Here is a 23284-nt window from a genome sequence, read left to right as displayed (position 1 = left end):
GCCTCAAACTTTAATCGAGCATCAAATGATCCACGTACGTGGGCTCACGTGCACCCTTTTTTCCAACACTTGACCTCAATATTGCAAGTTGCAACTGAGGCCTCAACTCTTTCTATTCATGGGCTGGGCATTGGGCTTCTCTGATGCCAACCTCAGCCCATGAATATGTTGCAAATACAAATTGTAAATTCAACTACAGGGCAAAATAACAACGAGTTCTTCTAAAATTTATTATAATTATAATTTTTTATTATTTAAAAATCATAAATATTTTTTTAATATTTGATAAATTTAAGTAATTATTGAATGGAGATATAAAATTATCAATTTTACCCGTACTATATTTTTTTTTTGTTTTTAAACAGAAAATTAATAAATTATAGAAAGATCGAACGAGGTGGATGAAAAAATTTAAAACAAAAATAAAAAATTATCTATTTTAGTCCATAAAATAATTTTAATTTTTTTAAAAAATATATAAAATTATAATTTATAGTCACTAGAACACTTAGTAAATTCACTATGAAAAATGAATGAAAATATAACAAAAGCTAATGGATTAGACTAATTGTTAGATGATCGTTAAAATCAAGGGGATATTGATAATTTTTTTAAATAATAAAAAAATATTTGTAATTATGCCAAACCTCAAAAAAACTGATTGTAATTTACCCATAAAGTACATTTAGTTCTTAATCTATACTATTTGTAGTTCAATATCTCAACTATCTTAATTACAAAAAAAAATGAATTGATTACAATATCATCAGTGATAGTCATTTTTTTCCTCAGATAATAATTTCTTTTGATTAATTACTTCTATCAATAATTTCTTATTCGTACGCACTTAAAATCAATTCGTTTTATCAGTTCTGATGAACTGTTCGTTTTATTTTTCTTTTTATTTTTTTTAATGAAACGTCAGCATTAAAATCTTACAAGCGCTAGGTATAACTCGAAGTAATTCAAACCAGCTGTAGGTTTGTGATAGTCAGGCTTCCAATAGTTGATTGAATTCCAAAAAGAACCAAAAACCCTAAAACATTTAACTACTAAATTTGTTAATCGACAGACGATATACGATCGAAGGCATGAACTTAAACTCCACGTTACAGAAATTATCTTTTAATATTTGAAAAATATTAAAAATAATTTTAAAGAAAATATACAAGTTCAATTTATACATCAAATGCAAATGAATCATATCATGCATCTCTAAGTCCATTCCATGTACTTAGTACAGCTACAAACAAGCCCCCATACCTTACCAACGTGAGAAGCACCAAGATGGTTTCTCTTCAGTCTTCACCAACAAATGCACACTATATTACAAGAATCTGAGACACGTGGCTAGTCCCTATTGGACCAAATCGATAAATCCAAGGTTTGTTTTCCCATGTTGACGACATTTGGACCATGTAGTGCAATTAATACTGGTAATTCCTCCAATGTTTGATGGTCCACTTATTATAGGGGTGTACGTGACAGGAGGACCACTCATTGCCAATTAATATCTTACTTCAGCTATTTTCTACATTTATAGTATTTTTTTTTTTAAAATTAATGTTTTTGTAGGGAGATTGGTATTGAACTGCAGGTGCTTCTAAAGATGCCTCACATGGATGCTCACATGGGTTGGGGGAGTTAACATTTATATGTAATGTGACTTGGGATTCATATTCTCTTGGTAATTGATGGGAAAATTTTGGCAAAAATTATATAATTACAGGTGGTTAGTATATTTGGTTCCCTAAGTTACTTAATTTATATATTTAATCTTTTTTTTTAATAAATTTAGTTTGAAACATCTCGTATTTGATCATTTTTTTTGTTAATTCAGTAGTGTGTTAACAATTTCGATTCTCTTTATAAAGGAGTAGATCGTGTTTTTGGTCATGTAATTATAAGTTGTTGGGACTTAAGTTGTCAACGCAGGACTAAACTTGCCAAGAAAGAACTAAATGTGAGATGTTCGAGACTAAATTCGTTGAGAAAATTACTAAATGTGTAAATAAAGTAAGTTACAAGACTAAAATACTAATGACATATAGTTAAAGGACAAAAAATGGAATTTTTTCATTTTTTTTAATTTATCCAAATCAGGTCTAATCGAATCATATCAATCATATGATAAATATATTACACTTGTTATAAAATTTGGTCTAAATCTGGCTACATCGATTGTCGTTAGAATTTTCTATAATTGATGTGGTGTGTATTTGTTATGTTCCAAACAAAAAATCTTTTACAAAGTGTTATTCACTTTGTTGAGGTATCAGGAGTCAATTAAAAAAAACTGATTAAGGAAAATAAAGTTTTGAATTTATACGTTGTTTGAGTCCCTTATTTATTTGTTCAATGTAAAAATGATGGTATGCACTCACTTTTATAAGCCTTCTAAGCGAGGAACTTAGAAAGAGATGCATCCTGAAAAACAGACGTCTTTGAATTTATATGTAATTACTCAAAAATAAAAACTTGTTTTAATGTGATTTGATAATATAGATTTAGTAAATTCTTGTTCGGATCAGATTTGGTCGAACCAACCAATCACACTTGTTATGTGATTGATCACTTTCCCTAAATTGTACACCAATCACATGGCAAGTGTATTGCACTTGACATATGATTGGTTCAGGTTCGCCTTAGTCAGGTTTGCGCCAGAATTTTCCTATAATTTTATCATAGTACAATAGCTTCATTCCCATAGATGACATCAAATGATGTGGCATGTACTTGTCCATCTCAATAGAATATTTGTGATATGATAATACGCACTTACTATCAAATACATAGTCCTGTACTTGCAAATGACGTAGTGTTTACTTGTTCAGCTCATCCGAACGCTTTTGCTCAAAGTATTGTCCGCTGTCAATAAAACTTAACATATTTCTCCTAAAAATGGAGCCTATTTGGGAGAAAGGGAATTACGCATATATATTATAGAAAAATCTTGTATTTATCCAATCTAGGATAATAGTAAACATTCACCATTCGTAACTAAGAGCAGTCCAAATACTTCGTATTATACGAATAAATTAGTCGTATACAACATCTTCACTGTAATAAAAATGAAGGGCTTTCTAGGTTAGCAAAATCACTTGCCAAAATATGAAGGGATCAATAAATGAGGCAAAGTTTCTTGTGGGATGAGTTAAATGGCCATCATTCTTGCAACCATTTTCACATTATTACATCCTTATTTTCAAGCACAAGTTACCATTATAAGGTCCAAAGTAAGCAAGAAATCCATCCGGTGCTTAACCAGACTAATCCCACCATATAACTAACTATGTAAGGTCATTAAACTAAACCAACACCAAAATTTTCTCATGGACCCTATCATCATCACTAGACACTAGCCAAGAAAGTTGGTTTTTTCATGTAAATTTGAATTTTTTTTTAATTTAGTTTAATCAGATCGAATCAATTACATAATAAGTGTAGTACATTTGTAATATAATTATTTATTTTTCCTAAAGTATACACTATGTCATATGACAGCTGTACTGCACAAGTCATGTTACTGATTCGAATCTGGTCAAATCTGATATGAATTAGAATTTTCCTGCAAAAATTTAGGTATGAAGACTTTGGTATACTATAAGGGTAATTTGGTCTTTCATGCGTGGAATTACAGATCTAGCCTTTAATTAAGTAGCAACACAAATCTCTCCTCTAAATGAGCTAAACCCTTTTGACCTCTTTGCTTATTTCAGAAGACAAGTCAATCCCAAACTTTATCCCTATTTTCATCAGAGTGTGTCAAAATTAACACCCCCTAAACTTATAGGGGTAGTAGCAAAGCTATTCAAAATTTTATCCTAATTAAATAGGTGCTTTATTTTATATTTTATTTAATTTAATATATAAATTAAATACAACAGATCTCCTCGTATAAATACTAATAAGTAGATCTCCTCGTATAAATACTAATAAGTAGATCTCCTCGTATAAATACTAATAAGTAGAAAACTCTCTTAAACAGAGAAAAGAAAAAGACAATACGACCCCAAAGATGACGATTGAGATAGTGAAAAAATCTTTATTAAAAGTTCATGAGGTTAGTATTTTTACAAGAAGGTAAAATAATACATGTGACTATTTATTTAATATATGCACCTTAAGCGTACAAAATTTGTGCTATTTATAATATATATATATATATATTATAAATAGTAAAATAAATTACATCAATATCCCTAACCTTTACAAAATTATAAGTATATCTGTTGAGATTGTAATTGTAATTATAAGTACATTTTGCAAAAGTTTATACACAAACCCCCATTAAGATACACTACGCTAACAATCTTTCAAGGGGTAGGCTAATAATTTTGCAAAAGACAGAAAGTATTTGTGTATTTTGATCTAACTTCAAGAGGTGTCAGTATAATTTATCCTTTAAAGTATTTTATACATACAACATTTAATAGTAATTTACAGCAAAGTATATGTAGAGCAGTAGAAAGGAAAACTTCTTACTCAAACCAAGTTTTTCTAACATGTACATTAATTAAATGACACTTATTATATAATTGATTCAAATATAATCGAAGCCAATTTGAATTAGAATTTTGGAGCAGAAAGTTATGTGGACTCCAAAGAGGAATTAAACCAGCTCATTCCCAACCCTGTTTCCGCGTTAAATCCATGTTATTCCTGTATAAATAGCAGCACACGGACTCTTTCCACTTTACATTTAACACAAATCCACACTGCAATAACTTGAATTTTACTATACACACTGCAGGTGACAGCATTGGAAACTCATCATCCGCAAGAACATCCGTCCATCCACCCAGGCCACTTTCTGAAACTAGTCATCAATGGCGGAGTTGGAGAGCCCTGCGGTGATGCTGAAGGTCATAAAATTCCTGTCTTCTCTCCTCCAACGAGTCGCGGAAGCAAACGACGTTTTCCGATGCTTTGATGCTCAGAAAATCTCAATCTTCCATGGCTTGACCAGGCCTACAATCTCCATACAGTGCTATCTTGAGAGGATCTTCAAGTACGCCAATTGCAGCCCGTCGTGCTTCATCGTGGCCTACGTTTATCTTGACCGGTTTTCGCAGCGACAGCCGTTGCTGCCGATCAATTCCTTCAATGTTCATCGCCTTCTCATTGCCAGTGTTTTGGTTTCTGCCAAGTTCATGGATGATATGTGAGTTTTCGATCCCTTGATGCTTATTAGCCCTTCTACTTTCATGGGAATGAGTCTTTTGCTGATTTTTGTGGTTTTTGATGGGGTCATTTAAGATGAAAAATGCATATGCCACTGATCAACATGGATCCGCGAATTTTTCCAGTAACAGGACAAAATTGTCAAACTAGAATCGTACAGGACTAAAATTGTCATTTTGCCGAGCTTCTCCTGATCTTATTTCACATTTTGCAATGGTAACTGATTGATGATCAAGTGAAAAGTGAAAAAGAATAAAAATAAATAGGAAAACCTAAGTTGAGTAAAATAAGACTGATCCATGCTAGGCTGGGGGTGTCAGAATGAAAACAAACCATGTGAATTCTTCCATGTTCTTACAGACAACCTACCAAACATTAGGCATTCCTATTGCAACAGGCACAGTCGAAATTGTTAGAACCTGTTTTTTCTGGAGTGAAATTCTGATCGAGTTTGATTGGATCCAAACTAATTATATGACATGTACAATACAACGTGCTTGGTGTATAATTTAGGGAAAGTGACCTATCACATGGGCTCTATGATTGAATTGGGTCGGCCAAATCTGGTTTGGATAAGAATTTATCCTGATCTTGATTACCAAGAAGAAATCAAAAATAAAATGTTTTAAATGATTGCTGTGATCCGTTTTCAGATTTTACAACAATGCTTACTATGCCAAAGTGGGAGGAATCAGCACGGCAGAAATGAACCTGCTTGAAGTGGACTTCTTGTTCGGTTTAGGCTTCGAACTGAACGTGTCGACTGCTACATTTCACCGCTACAACTCTTATCTCCAGAGGGAAATGCTCCTGGAATTCCCTCCTCTTGCTGCAGCCCCATCTCCGCTAGGCCTTGGCAGGACGGAAAAGCTCCGTTTCTGCGTAAACAATGAAGGGTCTACCCACCAGCAGCAGCAACTTGCAGTTTAGGCTAATTCGGGCACGTTTGGTCCATGACCCCGTGCTAAGATAAAAACGAGACCCTGATTTTGTACCGAGGGACCAGAGAGGGAACAAGATCGAGTGCGACGAATTTGGTTGCAATGACATCAACATAAATTTCCCTTCGTTGATTTTTCCCTCATGATTTGTTGCATTTTTTTGGCGATTTTGGATCTGGATATTTCATGCTATATTGGTTTTATGTTCCAACTGTTCATACATCAAGATTTTTTTTTTTTTTTAAAAAAAAAAGATGATTATTTATATTTATTCGCGGCTAGATTTAAATAAAGAAATATAATTGTGTTTCAATTATCAAAGATGTATCAAAATTTCTTGCATTAAAACAAAAAAACTACTACAATTTATGTAAATATTTTCAATATTTTCTTTTTATTAATCATATAGGTTTGGACTTTGGAGACTGAACTTTACTGCTGGGAGCAAACCTGAAGAAAGTTTTTTGGTAGAACAGAGGCTAGAATAAGCATAATATTTGACCCATTGGTTTTGGATTTAAGTCTTGAGCCGAATACGTCTCGATCGGGCCCTTAATTGATCATTGACAATTGATAAATAAATAAATTGCAATAAGAGTATATTATTCGGGTTCGTTTATTTGGTTGGGGGATTTCGAGTTCTCAAATTTTTTTATGGTCTATGAAGCCTTTTCATATCAAAATTCTCTAGAATTTGGGTCTTACCAATTTATTTTCTGAGAGACGCCTGCCTATTTTCCTAGGCCTCTTGGGCCCTTTCCCAAACTGAGCCGTTGAGGATTTTGTTTTTGTTTTTTTGGACTATATAGACTTTTTTGGACCACCTCATTTTTATGCACATAATGTTTAAATTGAATATTATTCACTTTCACTATTATTCAAAATTTTAAAATAAAAACACAACCAAACAAAATTTCAAAAAAAATACAATTATTCAAATAACGAGATACGAATAGAGTCAACAATACATGAATTACTATGCTTGTTCGGAACTCAAAATTCTAGAGTACTCATCCGCAACAACCACCACCTTTCGTACAAGGAAGTAGAATCCGTTCCCATATAAATCGGAATCCAAATAAGGCCGATTACAGAATTTAAAGTGAAGTCCAAAACGAAAATCTAGTTGTAGCAGGAAAGTTCCCTGTCCGGTTAGAATTTGAACAGGAACAGGAGTCTAAATTCAGGGAAAGGGAGTTGCATAAATAAGCTTGTTTTTCATACTTTTCTTTTACAACTTTGTTCAGAGATCTCTCTGCACCAAAACCCTTCAAACAAGCAAACAAACAGTCAATAATTAGGGTCTATAATGTCTTCAACCTATCATAATGGTAAGCGTTTTTCTTCTTACACCTTTGTTTTTTAAGGTTGATGCAAAAGTTGTCTGTAAGAAAGTGATAACTGCATGATTCCTTCTTCTTGGTGATAGAAAATTATGAGAAATATTTGTAGTTAGCATGAGTTTTTTCTTCTTTTATCTTCGTTTCTTTCTTTTTTTTCCTCCGTTGGTGCAATGTGGTGTGATCTTGTTTTCGAGTTTATTTTTCCGTTTATTTGTATATGTATCTTGGTAATAATAACTTGAGAATTAGAACATGCAGTTGAAAATTTAATAATATAAAATTTTATTGAATTTATAAATTTTTTATATACCAATCAACTTGATTTACTTGTCATTTAAGATTTTTACATATTATACATAGTATATATATTTTTATAAAAAATTAAATTAGTTATGCTTCACTAATATATGGAATTGATAAAGTTTTTTTGAAACTTGAATTAAAAACTCATTAATGCAATTTCAAATATATAAAAAGAATTATTTCAAAGTTAAAATATGGATTTTATTGTTTATTTTGTAATTGATTAATAACGATCAATTATTTGAACAAAGTTCAGATCATTATTTATATTGTAACGATGTTCTTTTTGCTCATGTAGAAAAATGGAATAGTTTTTAATTTACGTATATCGATTACTAGTTTATAAAATATTTTTCATAAATTAATTCAGTATTAAAGTTATGATGATATTATTATGGAAAAATATGTAATTGCTTCATTCATTCTAATATAGGTAAAGACCTAATGGGTAATAGTCAAATTTGATTCAATTATTTTGGGTATAACATGCGTAAGACCCAATAAATATTGTATGAGTAGGGTTGGATACGGTATATAAATAATAACTACGGGAAACTATTGGATTGGGGACTGAGTAGGGTAATGCCCTCCCATTAATAGGCCTAATGCAGGGTGGAGGGATAGGGAAAAAGAAAGAAATTAGTGAAAATAAAGGAAAAGAGAAGAGAAGGAAAGAGTTTAAAAGGAAAAATAGTAAGATTATATTGGATTTATGGAAATTATAATTATGAATTTCAAATCCCAATAATAAATTATTTGAATTTATTTGAATAATTTTAAAATTTTTCGACTCTAATTTTGAACTATACTTTATTGAATATTGATGTATTTTAATTTTTTTAATTTGTAGTCATTTGAAATTATTTTTTTAAATTGTTCCTTTAATTCAAATTTATTGATCCAAATATACCTAAAAGAGAACGATAATTTAAAGATAACTTAAACTTTAGTTGCTTTTTAATTAGTTATGTGAATATTACAACTAATAGTTTTTTAAAAAAATTATTAAAGCTGTCATTTTTAATAACATAATGAAACTATCAGTATATTTGAATTAGCGGAAGTACATTGTCGTGGAACTGAAAAGAGTAAAGCGTGCTTTGGTGTAAACTTATTTTCGCTGAAGATATATCGTTTCAAGGGAAAATCGTCGTCTCATTGCACAAGGTATGTCATTGAACTGTACCACTTTTTATCAATAATTCTAAAAAAAATTGTTTTTTATTTTTTCTAGCACTATTTATATAAATTTAATATTTACAAAATTTACTTACATTATGCTTCTGTATTTTGGGAGATATTCTTATATGATATATTGTCTATCTTAATTGGAAGTTCACTAATTTGCTTTTAAGATAGTGTCGGGATCAGTGTAGTCAATGGCGCGCCTGGGAGTCATTCATGTGTTGCCCAGGTGCGCGCGAGGTGCACTTTTGTGAAAAAGAGCTTGGGCGGCTTGGGCCCATCAAATAAAAAAAATATCCTAATAATGAAGGGAATTTCAACAGAAATAAATTATCAGTAATCTATTCATTCCTGCCTCTTCTTTTTTCGGTTCTTCCTATGCGGTTTCCTCTTTTATTCGCCAGTGTGTCTTTCTTCTTTTTTAATAAATTATTTAGAATTTATTTGAATCTTTAGGAATTTTGCAATCCTTCAATGGTTCAACATTGGTCTTTTTAATTATATGAAGTTTTGTTATGTTGAATTTGTTTTATATATTTTATTTAACTTCTCATACATTAATCTATAACATAATATTAATTATATAAATATATAGATTACTTTTTATATTTGCGCCATCCTTTGAAAAGGCGCGCGCCGCGCCATGGCTCTAAGAGCCCTTGGCGCCATTGTGTGCCGTGCATCATTGACTACTATGTCGGGGACTGAGAAATTTGAAAGGCATATTTATAGTAATCATTATGGAAAGTCGTTTTATGTTTGCATACAATAAATAATTTTTAATATTTTACAATATATTTTAAATAAAAAATTATATATAAATGAATAAATTATATTTCAAGGAAAAAATAAAAAATAGATAAAAAATAAATAATTATTGTGTTATATTAGTTATGTGGGTATAATTATCATACTTCAAAATTAGTATGATAGTATTACTAATCGTCTTTCATGAATGTAGAGGGTATTTTTTTTTAATAATAGTATAGATTAAGTCTCTGACTTAAGATGTTAGTGCACGCCCAACTTTTTAGGGCCTAAAAAGTGGTCGATATGTTCTTGTCTCTACGGATGGTATCATATGGTGTGACGTGCACTTGCTCATTTTTTATCGGATAATATCTTATATAAGGACTTTCAATTGAATTGATATAATTAAGAGGGTGCTTAGTTAAACTTTTTAAAAATATGATATTTTAAAGGTTTATAAGATCTCCGCTCTTATTTTCGAAATATGTCCCTAGAGCATTTGAATAAAACGAGAGAGACATATACATAGTGTTTGGATTTGTGTTTTGAATGTTTTGTTTTGTATTTTGGAAATAGAGAGAGAAAAATAAAGATAAGTAAGTGTATGTGGAAAATAGATGGTATGTTTGAGTTTGTGCTTTGAGGTAATTTAAAATATTTTAATATAAGTGGTGTAGTTTTGATGTTGGAATTTGAGAGACAAATATCACTGTTTATTGTCAAATTATATCTCTTTTATATATATTTTTATATTAAATATGTATATCTATATAATATATTATATATTTAATATTGTATTTTTGGGAGACAAATTACTGTTTATTGTCAAATCATATCTTTTTTATATTATATATATAAGTGTATATATATATTATTATATAAAAAGTTGAAAAATAAAAAAAATACACAGATAAGTTGTAAAAATACAAAAACAAACATTGGGTATATTTTATCTTGTTTTGAAAAATACGAAAATATAAATCTAAACATAGTGATATATTTTTGTCGTAAAAAAAAAGTACAAATAATATGAAGAGTAGAATTTGAATATAAGAATTTTTTATAGGCTAAAATAGAAAGATATGCTATTCTATCGCTTTCTTTAATCGGACAAATTAATAAGGTTATTTTTATTTTATGAATTATTAATTATGTAGAGCTTATAAAATATTATAAACTCTGTAACATTTTATTCTTTAGAAAATAAACTCTTTATGTTCGATTAAAATAGATAATATTTTGTGTATCTTATCAGTGTAAAAATTAAGAATTGTCTTCACATAAGAAAGGGTGTTAACAATAATCTCTGCTTTGGTAAGAACAAGTTTTAGGTTAAATATTACTAGAATTTGATAGGGTTGGAAAATAAAAGTTAAAACTAAAAAAAAAAAAATTAGAGTTGGAGCGTTTGTAAGTCGGCTTAGGAAAATACTGAGATAGAAGGTAGGTCAGCTAGTCAGTGCACTTGGGCGAAATGCATCTTGGTGCACAATAGCAGTTACCTTGCTAGCTCAATTTTCCAACTCACTTGTTCTGCTATTAGCCGATATGAGTTTGATAATGTCTGTGGATAGCTCAACCTAACCGTATCTGACCGGATCCTCAATGGCGTCTTTGAGGTGCCAGGTAGTGAATTTCTGTGCAACTTTAGTCTGACTTCATTTCCCAACACTGACATGAAATGGGAATTTTGAGCTTGAGTGAGAACTTCGAAAAAAGACATTGGGGGAAGAAGAAAAATAACTTAATTTTTATAATTTTACTGATAGTTACCATACTTGATACAAAACTGTTTATAATTTTTTACTTAAATCAAATTTAATTTATATTATATTATTTAGGAGAGCACCTTTTGGTATTTTATATTTGATACAGAAAAATATTTGTATATATATTATTTTTAATTTCTTTAACTAAAGTTAAAAGATAATTTTAAAAATAAAAATTAATTTTTATTTAGTTTTTATTAACTATGCACACTCAAATCACTAGTTGAAAATTTCTAAAGCAAAAATTGAAAAACAAAAATATTATTTTTTTCTTGATTTTAGTAATACGTTGATAAGTGTTTATTTTTAATATTTGTAAACAACCCATAAATTCCATACTGAAAACAAAAACTTTACTAAAAGAAATTGAGAACACTTATATGTTATTAAAACAATTATACACATTTATAGTATACCACTCATTATTATTAATATTATTATCAATATCTCATTTTTGTAATTTTTTGAATATTTAATTTAATTTACTTATTATTTATCTAACTTTCCATACTCCTAATATATTTTGATAGTCATTTATTTATTTATTCTGATACATATTTTTTTCTATTTAATATCATATTATTATTTCTTGAAATATTTTATTTTAGAAATAGTATTAAAGAATTATGTTATTCTTAGCCTAATGCAAAGCTAAACTACCTCTATCAGTATACGACTCTTTAATATTATTATTATCAATATGTCATTTATGTATTTTTGTTTAATTTAATTTACTTATTTATTTATCTAATTTTCCATACTCCTATCATATTTTGATAGATATTTTTATTTATTTTTTATTTTGATGTATATTTTTCTTTTTAATATTATATCGTTATTCTTTATAAATATAGCATCAATATATTATTTTATAAATATTTTATTTTAAAAATAATATTAAAAAATTATGAAATTATACGTAGAGTAGAGTGTACCAAATTATTATAATGTAAGAAAAATATTTTTCTATTCTTTCCTCGCCCAAAATTTGAATTCGATGAGACCCAACACAAATGCTGAAGTCCCGGTTTCAGCGCTAGTGGGATTTTGAAAGTTCAAGAAATCAACCGCCATTTCGAGAAATCCCCTGTGCTAACAGTTCTTGCTTCTACTCTTTACAATCCCTAAATTTTCTTTTCGTGAAGGATATCACTGTGGCAACCATCTTTCTCAGTTAACTTCGTTCTTGGGTAACTCCGTTCTTTCTCCTTAGTGGGTTCTGCATTTTCTTTCTTCTTTTCTTGCTTCTTTGTTCCATAAGCGATGTTGAGTAGTTTGATTTGCTTGTAATGTAGAATGTGGAAGATCTATCTTGTTGAAATGTCGTGGGTACTTGTTTAAATCGTGAAAGAATTAGCGTAATGAAGATAATTTGTACTGTGTGTGGTGATGGGTTCTGTATTTGTGGTCTCTCTGGGTAAGGAGAATCTTGAAATCAGAATGAGGGAGAGGTGAAAAGATTATTGATTTTTGTGCTGAACAGTATGAGTGGTTTTTGTTGTTTGTGTGTTTAAGGGAAGGTTTATTATCTGTGTTGGATAGTTCAAGTATTTTAGGGTCATTGCAGATATGAATTTGGGTATTGATGACATAGGAATAGTAAGATTTAGGGCTTTCAATTATAAGTCATTCCTAGTATCAGTCAACATTTGGGTATTGCTGTTTATTTAGTTCGTATATTTGTTGATGAAGTTCTTGGTGTGAACTGTGAGATTACTAACTGTGCTAGTGTATGTATTTTTGTTTTTTGTTTTTCTTATATGAAATTTGCTAATTTTATTGTGTTCTTGGATGGTATAGGGAGGTCCTATCTTACTGCTTATATTAGCTATGAGCTTATTGGCCGATTCAAGCCCTCCTCCAAGGATGCCCGGGAAACGATTCTTCGGAAATGTTGGCTTTAACAGTCATAATTTCCCGTCTAGTTTCAAGCGTCCCAAGTTGGATGCTGTTCGGGGGTTGCCAGTAAGCTGTGGTGCCTCTGCTAGTGTTGCGGGGGAATCTGATACAATGCAGCTTGAGCCGAATTCTAGGAGAAATTCTACAGTAGATTCTCATGCCATTCCATGTGGTAATTCTCCGTTCAACATTAAGCGCCCAAAGGTAGATGGGGTGAGGGATTTTCCGGAGCGCTGTGGCCCTTTCTTACATCGGACAAATGGAGGTGAAAGTGACAGGTCTCATGATGAGGAGAGCTCCCTGTGTTCAGATGTGGCAAAATATGGGCCACCTATACCAGCAGTGCCATTGAGAAGTGTACCAACCAGTAGTGTGCAATGTGACCCTGAAGACTCGCTTGCATCTCCTTGTAAAGCTGGTGATGCAGGAAAAATGGCTGATGGTAGGGAGAATAAGGTTGATTCCCGAGAAGAGATGTGGAAGCGCGATTTAGAAGAACTGGTGGCACTTATTGCTGAGGCTAAAGACTATATTAATTTGATTAATGTTAAGTATTCTGCAACTAAAGAGGTTTCGGAAGAGTTTCTTGCAAGCTCCAAAGGATTTAATCAAATTTCCTTGTTTGAGTCTGGTACATATGAATATACTTCCAGCGAGGAACCCGAGCAGTCGATGGCTACAGTGAGACGGGAAGAAACAGGGAGAGAAAAAAATTTGACGCAATCTGTTCCTCCAGAGGCTTTAGATGCTGAAAAAATGCTGAAAGTTGAGGATATGATCTCGAAGATGGCTCAAGGAGAAAATGCTTATGAGAGTATGTCTTCTGACAATGAGGATGAAGTTTGCATTTTATCACCAGCAGAGTGGAGTATGTCACAATCATGTTTTAGGCGCAAGTATAGGGATGTCCAGGCTTCCATAGGAAAATTAAAAGGAAAGGATAAAATATGCGGCTCCGACAAGTTTACTGGTGACTGCAGCAACATGGTTGAATATCAAGGAGTTGGAAATGCTGATTTGGTAGATTCGTTTGCTCTTGGTGAAAAAACTGATAAACAAAGTGAAGCGGTATTTGAGTTTGAACACATTTATGATGATGAGCATAGAGGGACAGGGATTTGGAGGGAGTTAATTAATCTGAATATTGGGAGGCATGATCAACCCGAGGGATTGAAGGTGAGGGAGGCTCTAAAGCTGTTTGAAGAACAATATACAGAACTCTTGGAAGGACGCAAAGCAGATCCAAAAGGAGAAGGAAAAGGTACAAAACATGTTCATCTGGAAGTAGCAGAGCGTCTCAAGGCAGAGGGAGTCTGGAATGTTGCTGAGAAATCTTTTGGCCATATACCAGGTATTGAAATTGGTGACCAGTTCCGATTCAGGGCAGAACTTGCGGTGAGTGGCCTCCATTTTCAGTTAATTTCTGGTATAGATTATGTGACGCTTGGTGGGAAGAAATTTGCTACGAGCATTGTGAATTCAGGCCGATATGAGAATGAAGCTAAAGCACTTGATGTGTTGATATACTCAGGTCAAGGTGGGAATCCAAAGATTACTGACAAAGCTGGTGATCAAAAACTTGAAAAGGGTAATCTTGCTTTGATGAATTCCAAAGAAATTGGTTATCCAATTAGAGTTATCTATAAAAGGAAGTGTCAGATGGCATCTAATATGTTAGGTATGATTAATGAGGGCAATTATGTATACGTATATGATGGACTGTACACTGTGAATAACTTGTGGCAAGAAAGAGATCAAAATGGTAATCTGGTGTTCAAATTCGAATTACATAGGATGCCAGGCCAACCAAGACCTCATCAAAAGAAAGCCTCAAGAAAATCAAAGATGCCCATGGAAGTCTGCCTGGTAAATGATATCTCACAAGGAAAAGAGAAGGTGCCAATACATGCAATTAATGGAGTAGATGAAGAGAGGCCGTTATCTTTCACTTACATCACCGACATTGTTTATCCATCTTGGTATCAGCCCATTGAGCCGATTGGTTGTAATTGCATAGACGGCTGCTCTGACTCTAACCCATGTTCTTGTGTTTTAAAGAATGAAGGGGAGATTCCATTCAATGAGAAGGGATGCATTATTAGAGCAAGGCCCATCATTCATGAGTGTGGTCCATCATGCAAATGCCCGCCTTCTTGTATGAATAGAGTCAGCCAGCACGGTCCTAGATATCAATTGGAGATTTTTAAGACCGTATCAAGAGGTTGGGGAGTAAGATCGCGGAACTACATTTCATCCGGAAGTTTCATATGTGAATATGTCGGTGAGTTATTGCGGGATAAGGAAGCCGAACAAAGAATTGGTAATGATGAATATCTTTTTGATGTTAGTGATGGCCGAGATGAAGGTGAATCTGAAGTTCTTCTTGATTTTCGTACGAGCGATGATGGATTTGCCATTGATGCTGCGAGGCTTGGAAATGTTGGGAGATTTATTAACCACAGCTGTTCCCCCAACCTTTATGCGCAAGAAGTTCTATATGATCATCAAGATAAGCGTCTGCCACACATAATGTTCTTTGCTAACAAGAACATTCCTCCCCTTCAAGAACTTACATATGATTACAACTATAAGGTAGGCCGAGTTTGTGATGGCAACGGCAATATCAAGACGAAGGATTGCTATTGTGGTTCTAGAAAATGCACTGGGAGGATGTACTAGCAATCTTTTTCAGGCTTCTTGGTTCTTCAAAAGAGAATGCAGCTGACATCGAAATTTTTGAAGTCCGTGAATATGTCCTAGTCTGGGATCATTGCTGCCGCTGTTATAGAGAGCAATGGGATGATTCAAAATCAGAAATGCTTCTCTGTTGCTCTATGTTGTGTTGTTGAATATATGTAGTTGAAGCCAAATACTGCAGGGCACCGAAATTTGTCGCAGGCAACTGAGGCAAGAATTTAGTATTATACTCTTCTTTCTTTCAGTTTTGAAGCGTATATGTCATCTTTATTACTTTCTGAATCTGTACGCGCCTGTTACAAAAGTATGAGTATGAGAATAGCAGCTATAAAGAGTATGAAATCTATCAAAATTTAATAAAAGCATAATAAACTGATCCAAACAGTCTCCAAAAAATGATTCTTGGTTGCTGTAATTGAGTTGAGCCATATATATGACATGAAGAAATAAAAATAAGACAACCGTCGATGTTGAAGTATATGTATCCAAGAACTCGCAAATAGTTAATAATTAGAAGTGATAATAGAACACAATATGCTTGATAATTGTTTACGGCGAAAGTTTATGTTTTTTTTATTTAGACTTTATGTAATTCTTTTCTTGATTTTTTTGTAATTTGTTTTAGTTTATGTAATTTTTAAAAAAAAATTCTGAAAATTTTGGGCAATTTTTTAATTTTTATATTTTCTGTATTTTTTTTTAATAAAAATCAGAAAATTTTCAAAAATTTCTGAATTTTTTTCCTTAATTTTAAATAAGTTTGAGAAACTTTCCAAAAAATTCTGTAATTTTAAAAAAGTTTGAGAAAAATTTCAAAATTTCTGAAATTTTGTTAAAATTCTATAGTTTTAAAAAGAATTCAAAAATTTTGAAAAATTCCTGAAATTTTTTGGTAATCCGTACTTTATATGCAATCATTTGCTACCTTTCATTTATCGGAGTGGATTACTATAAATATTTATAAATTAACCCAACAGTCTCTGAAAAATATTTCTCGGTTGCCGTAATTGAGTTGCCAGTAATTTATCAATTGTTTGGCTTTTTGTAATTGCTATTACACTAACTACTCCTATTTTTTCACAATAGAAATCGAACAAATGTCAATATATTCATTAAATTGAACTAAATATATGACATGAAGAAATAAAAATAAGACAATCGTTGTTATTAAAGTATATAGATCAAAGAATCAAAAAAAAAAAATAAAAAAATCAAGAATTCGCAAATAGTTAATAGAGAAAAGTGAGGGATGCTTCAAAAGTGGGGAATATTAGGAACTTTACATTTTGTTAACCATAGATGCTCCTGGATTTTAATGTTCAAGAACTGTTTATGATCACCAAGACAAGAGAATGCCACATAATTAATATTTTTTGCAATCAAGAATATCCCTCTTCCACAGGAACTTATGTATGATTATAACGATAAGGTATGCCTAATTTGTGATGAGAATAAAAAATATCAAAACAATGGGGGAGTTTATTTAAAAAATGTAGTAAAAGAAATTAAAAAAGTAGTGTGCTTTGGAAAAATTTAGAGAATTAAGTGGTACCGCGATGCCACAATTTTTATTTAAAAAACAAAAAATTTCACAAACCACCGCGGTGACATTGTTTCTAAAAAAATTAGTTATAATTAATTATTTATTATAAATAGTATTATTAATTAATTATTTATTATAAATAGTATTATTAATTAATAAATAGAATTTAATAATATTATAACTATTTTAAAACATATGTATTTTAATTGAACAAACAAATACTTGATGAAATTGAGCAAAATTGGTCTTGTTGGAATCGTCTGGACGACGGGATTCGAACGACTATGGTCTTAATCTGTGATTCGTCCTGATGGTGGAGAAACGACAGCAAACAATTTCAGCGCGAATTTTCGGTGGAAAATCTTCAAATTTTCATATCTCAACAAATATTTAATAAAATTGAACTAGGTTGGTCTCGTTAGAACCATTAGGTCGAGGCGAGTCTAGTGGTGGTGGTCCGTGATCGTAGGTCGCTCCGGTGGCGGCGAATCGACGGCCGAAAGGTGCGGTGGTCGTGCTAAAAATTCATTATTTACGATTGATAAAACTTGAAATTGTTTGTGGGGAAATGTTCGTCTCATCAAAGGGAGTCGAACGGTATATTTGATGGTTGACAACTCGCCATGATGGTGTCGAAATTTTAACGAGAAGTTGACAGCAATTCGTCGTGCAATAAAATAATTTTTTAAAAAAAAAAAATTAAAAAGTTGTCATCGAATTTTTTTTTTTATATAAAAATTGTGGCACCGCGGTGAGTAATCGCGGTGCCACTTAATTTTCTAAATCTTTCCAAAGAACCTTACTTTTCTAACTTTTTTTTTTTTCTACATTTTTTAAATAAATTCCTCAAAACAATGGACCGCTATAGCAGTTCTCATAAATGCATCGGTATGAAACACTATCAATAACAATAACGTAAAATTACGCCCTACTTTCAAAAGGTAATAATGAAAAATTACATCGATAATCACTAGAACAGTGTATCAAATGTCATGGGAGCTCAATGTAATTTACCATAACAATAATGTTACAAATAACAAAGTGAATACACTAGTCACATAAAAATTTACAGAAAGAAACTTGAGAGCTTTTCATGGATTCAAAGCTGTTCATGCATCTATACGAGTATATGTATGAATTTAAACAAGAAGATGATCTAACAATATAAACGAAAGAAGAATAGTGTATCCAGATCTGAACAAGACGATTGAAAGGGCAAAGTCTTGTACTAAACACAAAGGAAATACTTCATTCTTGCATCAAGAAATTTGAGGCCTCGCATCCGAGAAATCCACACAAACTTTGTTGGCTTCAACTCCATAGAGTTGCCCACAGAGAATCATACGCAATCTCGAAGCATGTCACAAAACCAAGAAACTCAGGCCCGAAAAGGATTGATAGTACATCCTGATCTTGCCGATGCATTTACAGGCACCACGAAAGCGATCCCTCGTCCTGATATTTCCATTCACATCGCAAATTCGGCTATATGGATCTTATAGCTATAATAATACGTAAGTTCTTGTAGAGATAAGAGATATTCTTGGTTGCAGAAAACATAATGTGTGGCGATTTCTTGTCATCATTATGATAAACAATTTCGTGGGCATACAGATTAGGTGAGCAGTGATGCTTAACGTATCTCCCAACATACCCTAAGTTTGGAGCATTCGTAACAAAGATTCATACTTATCGACTGTTCTTGAGGAGATCTATGGCTGCTACACTGCTACTTCCTCATGAGAGATTTTTCAGGATTTTGAGAAGAGTAAAGAAAAGAAGTGTGTTAGTGGGATTGTGAGGAAAACATACGTCCAGGGGTTATTTATAGACTCCCATCCGTCCACTAACAGTTATGGGGTCTGATTGAATTCCTAGCTTAGGCAATTTCTTTGCGAGTTAATTGGAGATATATATAAGTGAGAGAGAGTGAAAAATTCTATTAATTGAAGTGATTTCTTGGCATGGTTGAGGCCTTACTATCAGAAGACTGAGAACTCAAATTTTACGAGTGTGGGCGCATTTTCTTTTTTTTTTTAAAAAAAGGATGCGAAGAATCCAATGAAATTAAATAAAAAGAATAGAACTTCAGTTATGTCGAATAAAAATAAAAAAAAAAAAATAGTGCAAGACTGTTCAACTAGGAATTTTGATATTTATATAAATTAAAATTTTATTTAGTTGAATTATTACGTAATTAGTTTTAAATATTCACTAATTGTGTTTCTTTAAAAAGTTTATGCAATCATTTTATGAATTAATTTACCTGTCATTTATTGGAGTGGATCATTATAAATATAAAAAATTGTACTTTCAACCTTTTTATTTGCAAACATGTGAAGATACAGTAAAATGTCTAGAAATACATTAAACGTTAACAATATATCAATGTCTAAATGAAAACCATGAACATATATCCTTCTGCTAAGAACTGAAAGAAAAAAGATACAATCTTTTATGAACATTTGATTAATATTATATATTTAAAAAAATTATGTAACTTACTCATGAATAAACAAAAAAAATTTAAAGAATAATTACAAAAGCATGCATTAATTTTAATTAATTTTTTTATTAACCTTTTGCATAAGGATCAGAATAATTTTTTGATTTATCTTAACAAATAGAGAATAAGTTAAAAGTTAATATATTACAATCTCATAGCAATCCATCATCACATATACATTAAAATGTCAAGGCAAGATTTCAAGAAACAAGTGCTTAAGATTTTGAATGAGAGAAGCACAAACTCAAACTATTGACATACTACAAACATCATGGAACTGGGAACCAATACAATTATTAGGATTCTCAGCCGTAGCACCGAATGGGATCGTTGCAGCCCTTCTCAGTTGATTGCCTGAAACCGAATCGACCGCCCTTGGCAAGATACTGCTGGTGATACTCTTCAGCTCTGTAAAATTTCTTGGCGGGCAGTATCTCGGTAACAATCTTCCTGTTCAAAACTTTTTGTTGCCTTTCTTTGGATTCGAGGGCCGCTTTCTCTTGTTCAGGTGTGTAGAAGTAAATCCCAGATCTGTACTGAGTTCCTACGTCATTCCCCTGCATCAATGTATCGGAAGCTTAGTTTTGACCACTGGGACTAAAACAATCGCAACAATAAGAAATTACAGAAGTTGCAATTGCAGGTTTTCAATAATAATAGCTACAACGAGATTATGCACATCTGTGTTTGCATGTAGAAGTCATCAGCTACAGGGAGCAATTTCAGTCGAAATGATTTTACAAAGACGGGCATAATACCATCACACAGGGTAACTAACAGCTGAGCACCTAACATGTCCGTAGCCATGATTAGGGGCATAACCAACTTGCTGATTGAAGATAGCTGCTGGAAAACTGTCCAAGCAGTTAAGAACAGTGGTAAGTGGCTGCTCTGTTCTACCAGTTCGGAAAGGAACCAGAGAAGTGTCCAGCCTTAATCAACCTAAAGACGCTCTTGCACAAAAGGAGATTTTACGCAAAGAACATGCTTGTACTTGGAAATATTTGTACATTGAGAACAACATAACAGGAAAACTTGAGCTCAACACCAACTCAAACTTCCCCGTTGAATCTAATCGGTAAACAGCCCTGATGAATGTCTCAGAACTGTGTTAACATGTGGGTTTGCATGAGTGTGTATACATCTTTTTCAATCTACATACTTCATAGATCAATTTCAGAAGGGAAAATGATCCAAGCTTATCAGTTTCAACAACTCTAATTTAAAGGTAAGAATCATTCCATACTTCGTCCAAACACAGTTGCCGTAACTCTTGATAGACTCTGATTTTAGCAGTTCCACCTAGCACTCATCAAACCATTTCTTAACTAGTTTCCAACTCTAATTGTAGACATCATATTTTGAAAATAACCTTAGTATTTCTCCAACACTTCTGCCAAATTCAACTAACATAATCCACCGAAGAAGTAGATTAATACGAAATACGCTTCCAGTCAGTTGATTGAGTTGCACGACACGACTAAGTCATTAAATCCATCAAATGTTAAATTACTAAAAGCATCATCCACCTTCAAGAGAACTATGACCCATGTATGAACACAACTGAAAAGAGCAAATCCTATAAAGTGGCAATCAAAACCCATCAAGTTGAAATCAGAACTAATTATGAATAAACGTGTAGCCGATTTCACCTAGCTCAATCTCCAGTAATCAACTAAGATCAAATGATATCCACTCCATGAAAGAAAAATTCAAACATAACCTTCAATTTGGTAGTAAATCACGAAGAGGAATCAGAATTCAGGATCACATGAAAGTATAAACATGAAAGGCATCAAATACACTCATCCAAACAGAATTAACCCTGTTCCTATCACTCAATATCAACAGAAAACAATTATCAAACGCTATTTTCTGAAATTGAAAAGAAAAGAGAAAACCCACCTGGCGATTGAGGGTTGTGGGATCATGTCTCGCCCAGAAAACATCAAGCAGAGTATCGTAGCTACACTCTTTGGGGTCATACTGTACCCGGACCACCTCCGAATGATTGGTGGTACCCGAACAGATATCCTCGTAAGTGGGATTATGCAAATACCCCTGAGTATACCCAACTTCAGTCTTGGTAACCCCGGGCACCCTCTGGAAGGCCAATTCGACACCCCAGAAGCAACCCGCTCCGAATTGGGCGAAGTGCTGACCCGGAGCGGGGATATCGTCATCTGGGCCCTGGGCAATGGAGGAGGTAGAGGAATCCACGGGGGAGTCGCTGGGAGAACGGGCACCGAATCCCAGTTTGTTGAGCCAGCTCATCCTGAGAGTGGAGGGTTTGAGAGTGGGGTTGCAGGGGGAATTGAAGGGCTTGAGGAGGGGTAGTTTGGAGACAGAGAAAGAGGGTTTGAAGAGGGAGAACAGAGGAGGTGTAGCAATGGTGGTAGCGGTAGTTTTGAGGAGCATTTTTAGAGAGAGAGAGAGAGAGAGAGAGAGAGAGAGGTTACGTGTTGGGTAGTTATGTGGGGGAGTGTGTGTGGAAATTAGAGAAAAGAACAATAATTATGAGAAATAAATATTTCTGTTTTATAGTGAATATATATTTGAGACTATTTATTTATCAAGTTATGACTCAATGTGTTGATTTTTATTTGATTTTATGTATTTATTTTACTTTATATAAATTATTATAATTTATTTATTATTATTAATTATATTAATATATATTAATTCGATTGAAATCTCGTTCAATATATCGAAATAATTTATTTATTATTATTATTTAAAATAAATTCTCCTAATATTATTCTGGCATATAAATTTAAATCATTCTACTGTAGTCTATGGAATCGAATTTCATAAATATAAGTATATTTTTATTTCGTTAGAACATATTTATGAATATCATAATTTTATATAATTTAAATTTACATTTAATTTAAATTAGAGGATGTAATTGAATATTGTAAATAAAAATAAATAATTTATTCTCAGATTATTGGGACGCAGTTTTGTGAAAATAGGAAGAAGTAGGCATATGAGGGTAGGTACGTGGACTTACATACACCAATCAACTGCCAAGTTGGCAAGAATTTCGGTAAGATGAAAATATCAGGATGATTGCCACGCGTCAACGTCTCTGTCGCACGATTGTTCTGGGTTATTCCTTTGGTTTCTGTTTGGTTCTATTAGGCTAATCATATTTAAATCCC

The 23284-nt window shown here is 32.4% G+C and overlaps 3 protein-coding genes across 3 annotated transcripts; 2 read left to right on the top strand and 1 right to left on the bottom strand.

Moving 5' to 3' along the window:
* LOC105160667 (cyclin-U4-1-like) lies at window positions 4694-6345 on the top strand. Its single transcript, XM_011078148.2, has 2 exons — window positions 4694-5164; window positions 5838-6345. Exons 1-2 carry the CDS (start codon window positions 4830-4832, stop codon window positions 6112-6114), a joined length of 612 nt encoding a protein of 203 aa, XP_011076450.1. The 5' UTR covers window positions 4694-4829; the 3' UTR covers window positions 6115-6345.
* LOC105160666 (histone-lysine N-methyltransferase, H3 lysine-9 specific SUVH5-like) lies at window positions 12474-16424 on the top strand. Its single transcript, XM_011078146.2, has 2 exons — window positions 12474-12665; window positions 13276-16424. The coding sequence occupies exon 2, from the start codon at window positions 13306-13308 to the stop codon at window positions 16051-16053; it is 2748 nt and encodes a 915-aa protein (XP_011076448.1). The 5' UTR covers window positions 12474-12665; window positions 13276-13305; the 3' UTR covers window positions 16054-16424.
* Window positions 20246-22615, bottom strand: LOC105160665 (peptide methionine sulfoxide reductase A1-like). The gene is made up of 2 exons (XM_011078144.2): window positions 22026-22615; window positions 20246-20677 (listed from the first exon to the last, which is right to left on the bottom strand). The coding sequence occupies exons 1-2, from the start codon at window positions 22536-22538 to the stop codon at window positions 20426-20428; spliced, it is 765 nt and encodes a 254-aa protein (XP_011076446.1). The 5' UTR covers window positions 22539-22615; the 3' UTR covers window positions 20246-20425.

This window comes from Sesamum indicum, linkage group LG4, assembly GCF_000512975.1.
Source record: "Sesamum indicum cultivar Zhongzhi No. 13 linkage group LG4, S_indicum_v1.0, whole genome shotgun sequence".
NCBI lineage: Eukaryota > Viridiplantae > Streptophyta > Magnoliopsida > Lamiales > Pedaliaceae > Sesamum > Sesamum indicum.
The sequence above is the reverse complement of the archived record's forward strand: the minus strand, read 5'-3'. Positions and strand labels throughout refer to the sequence as shown.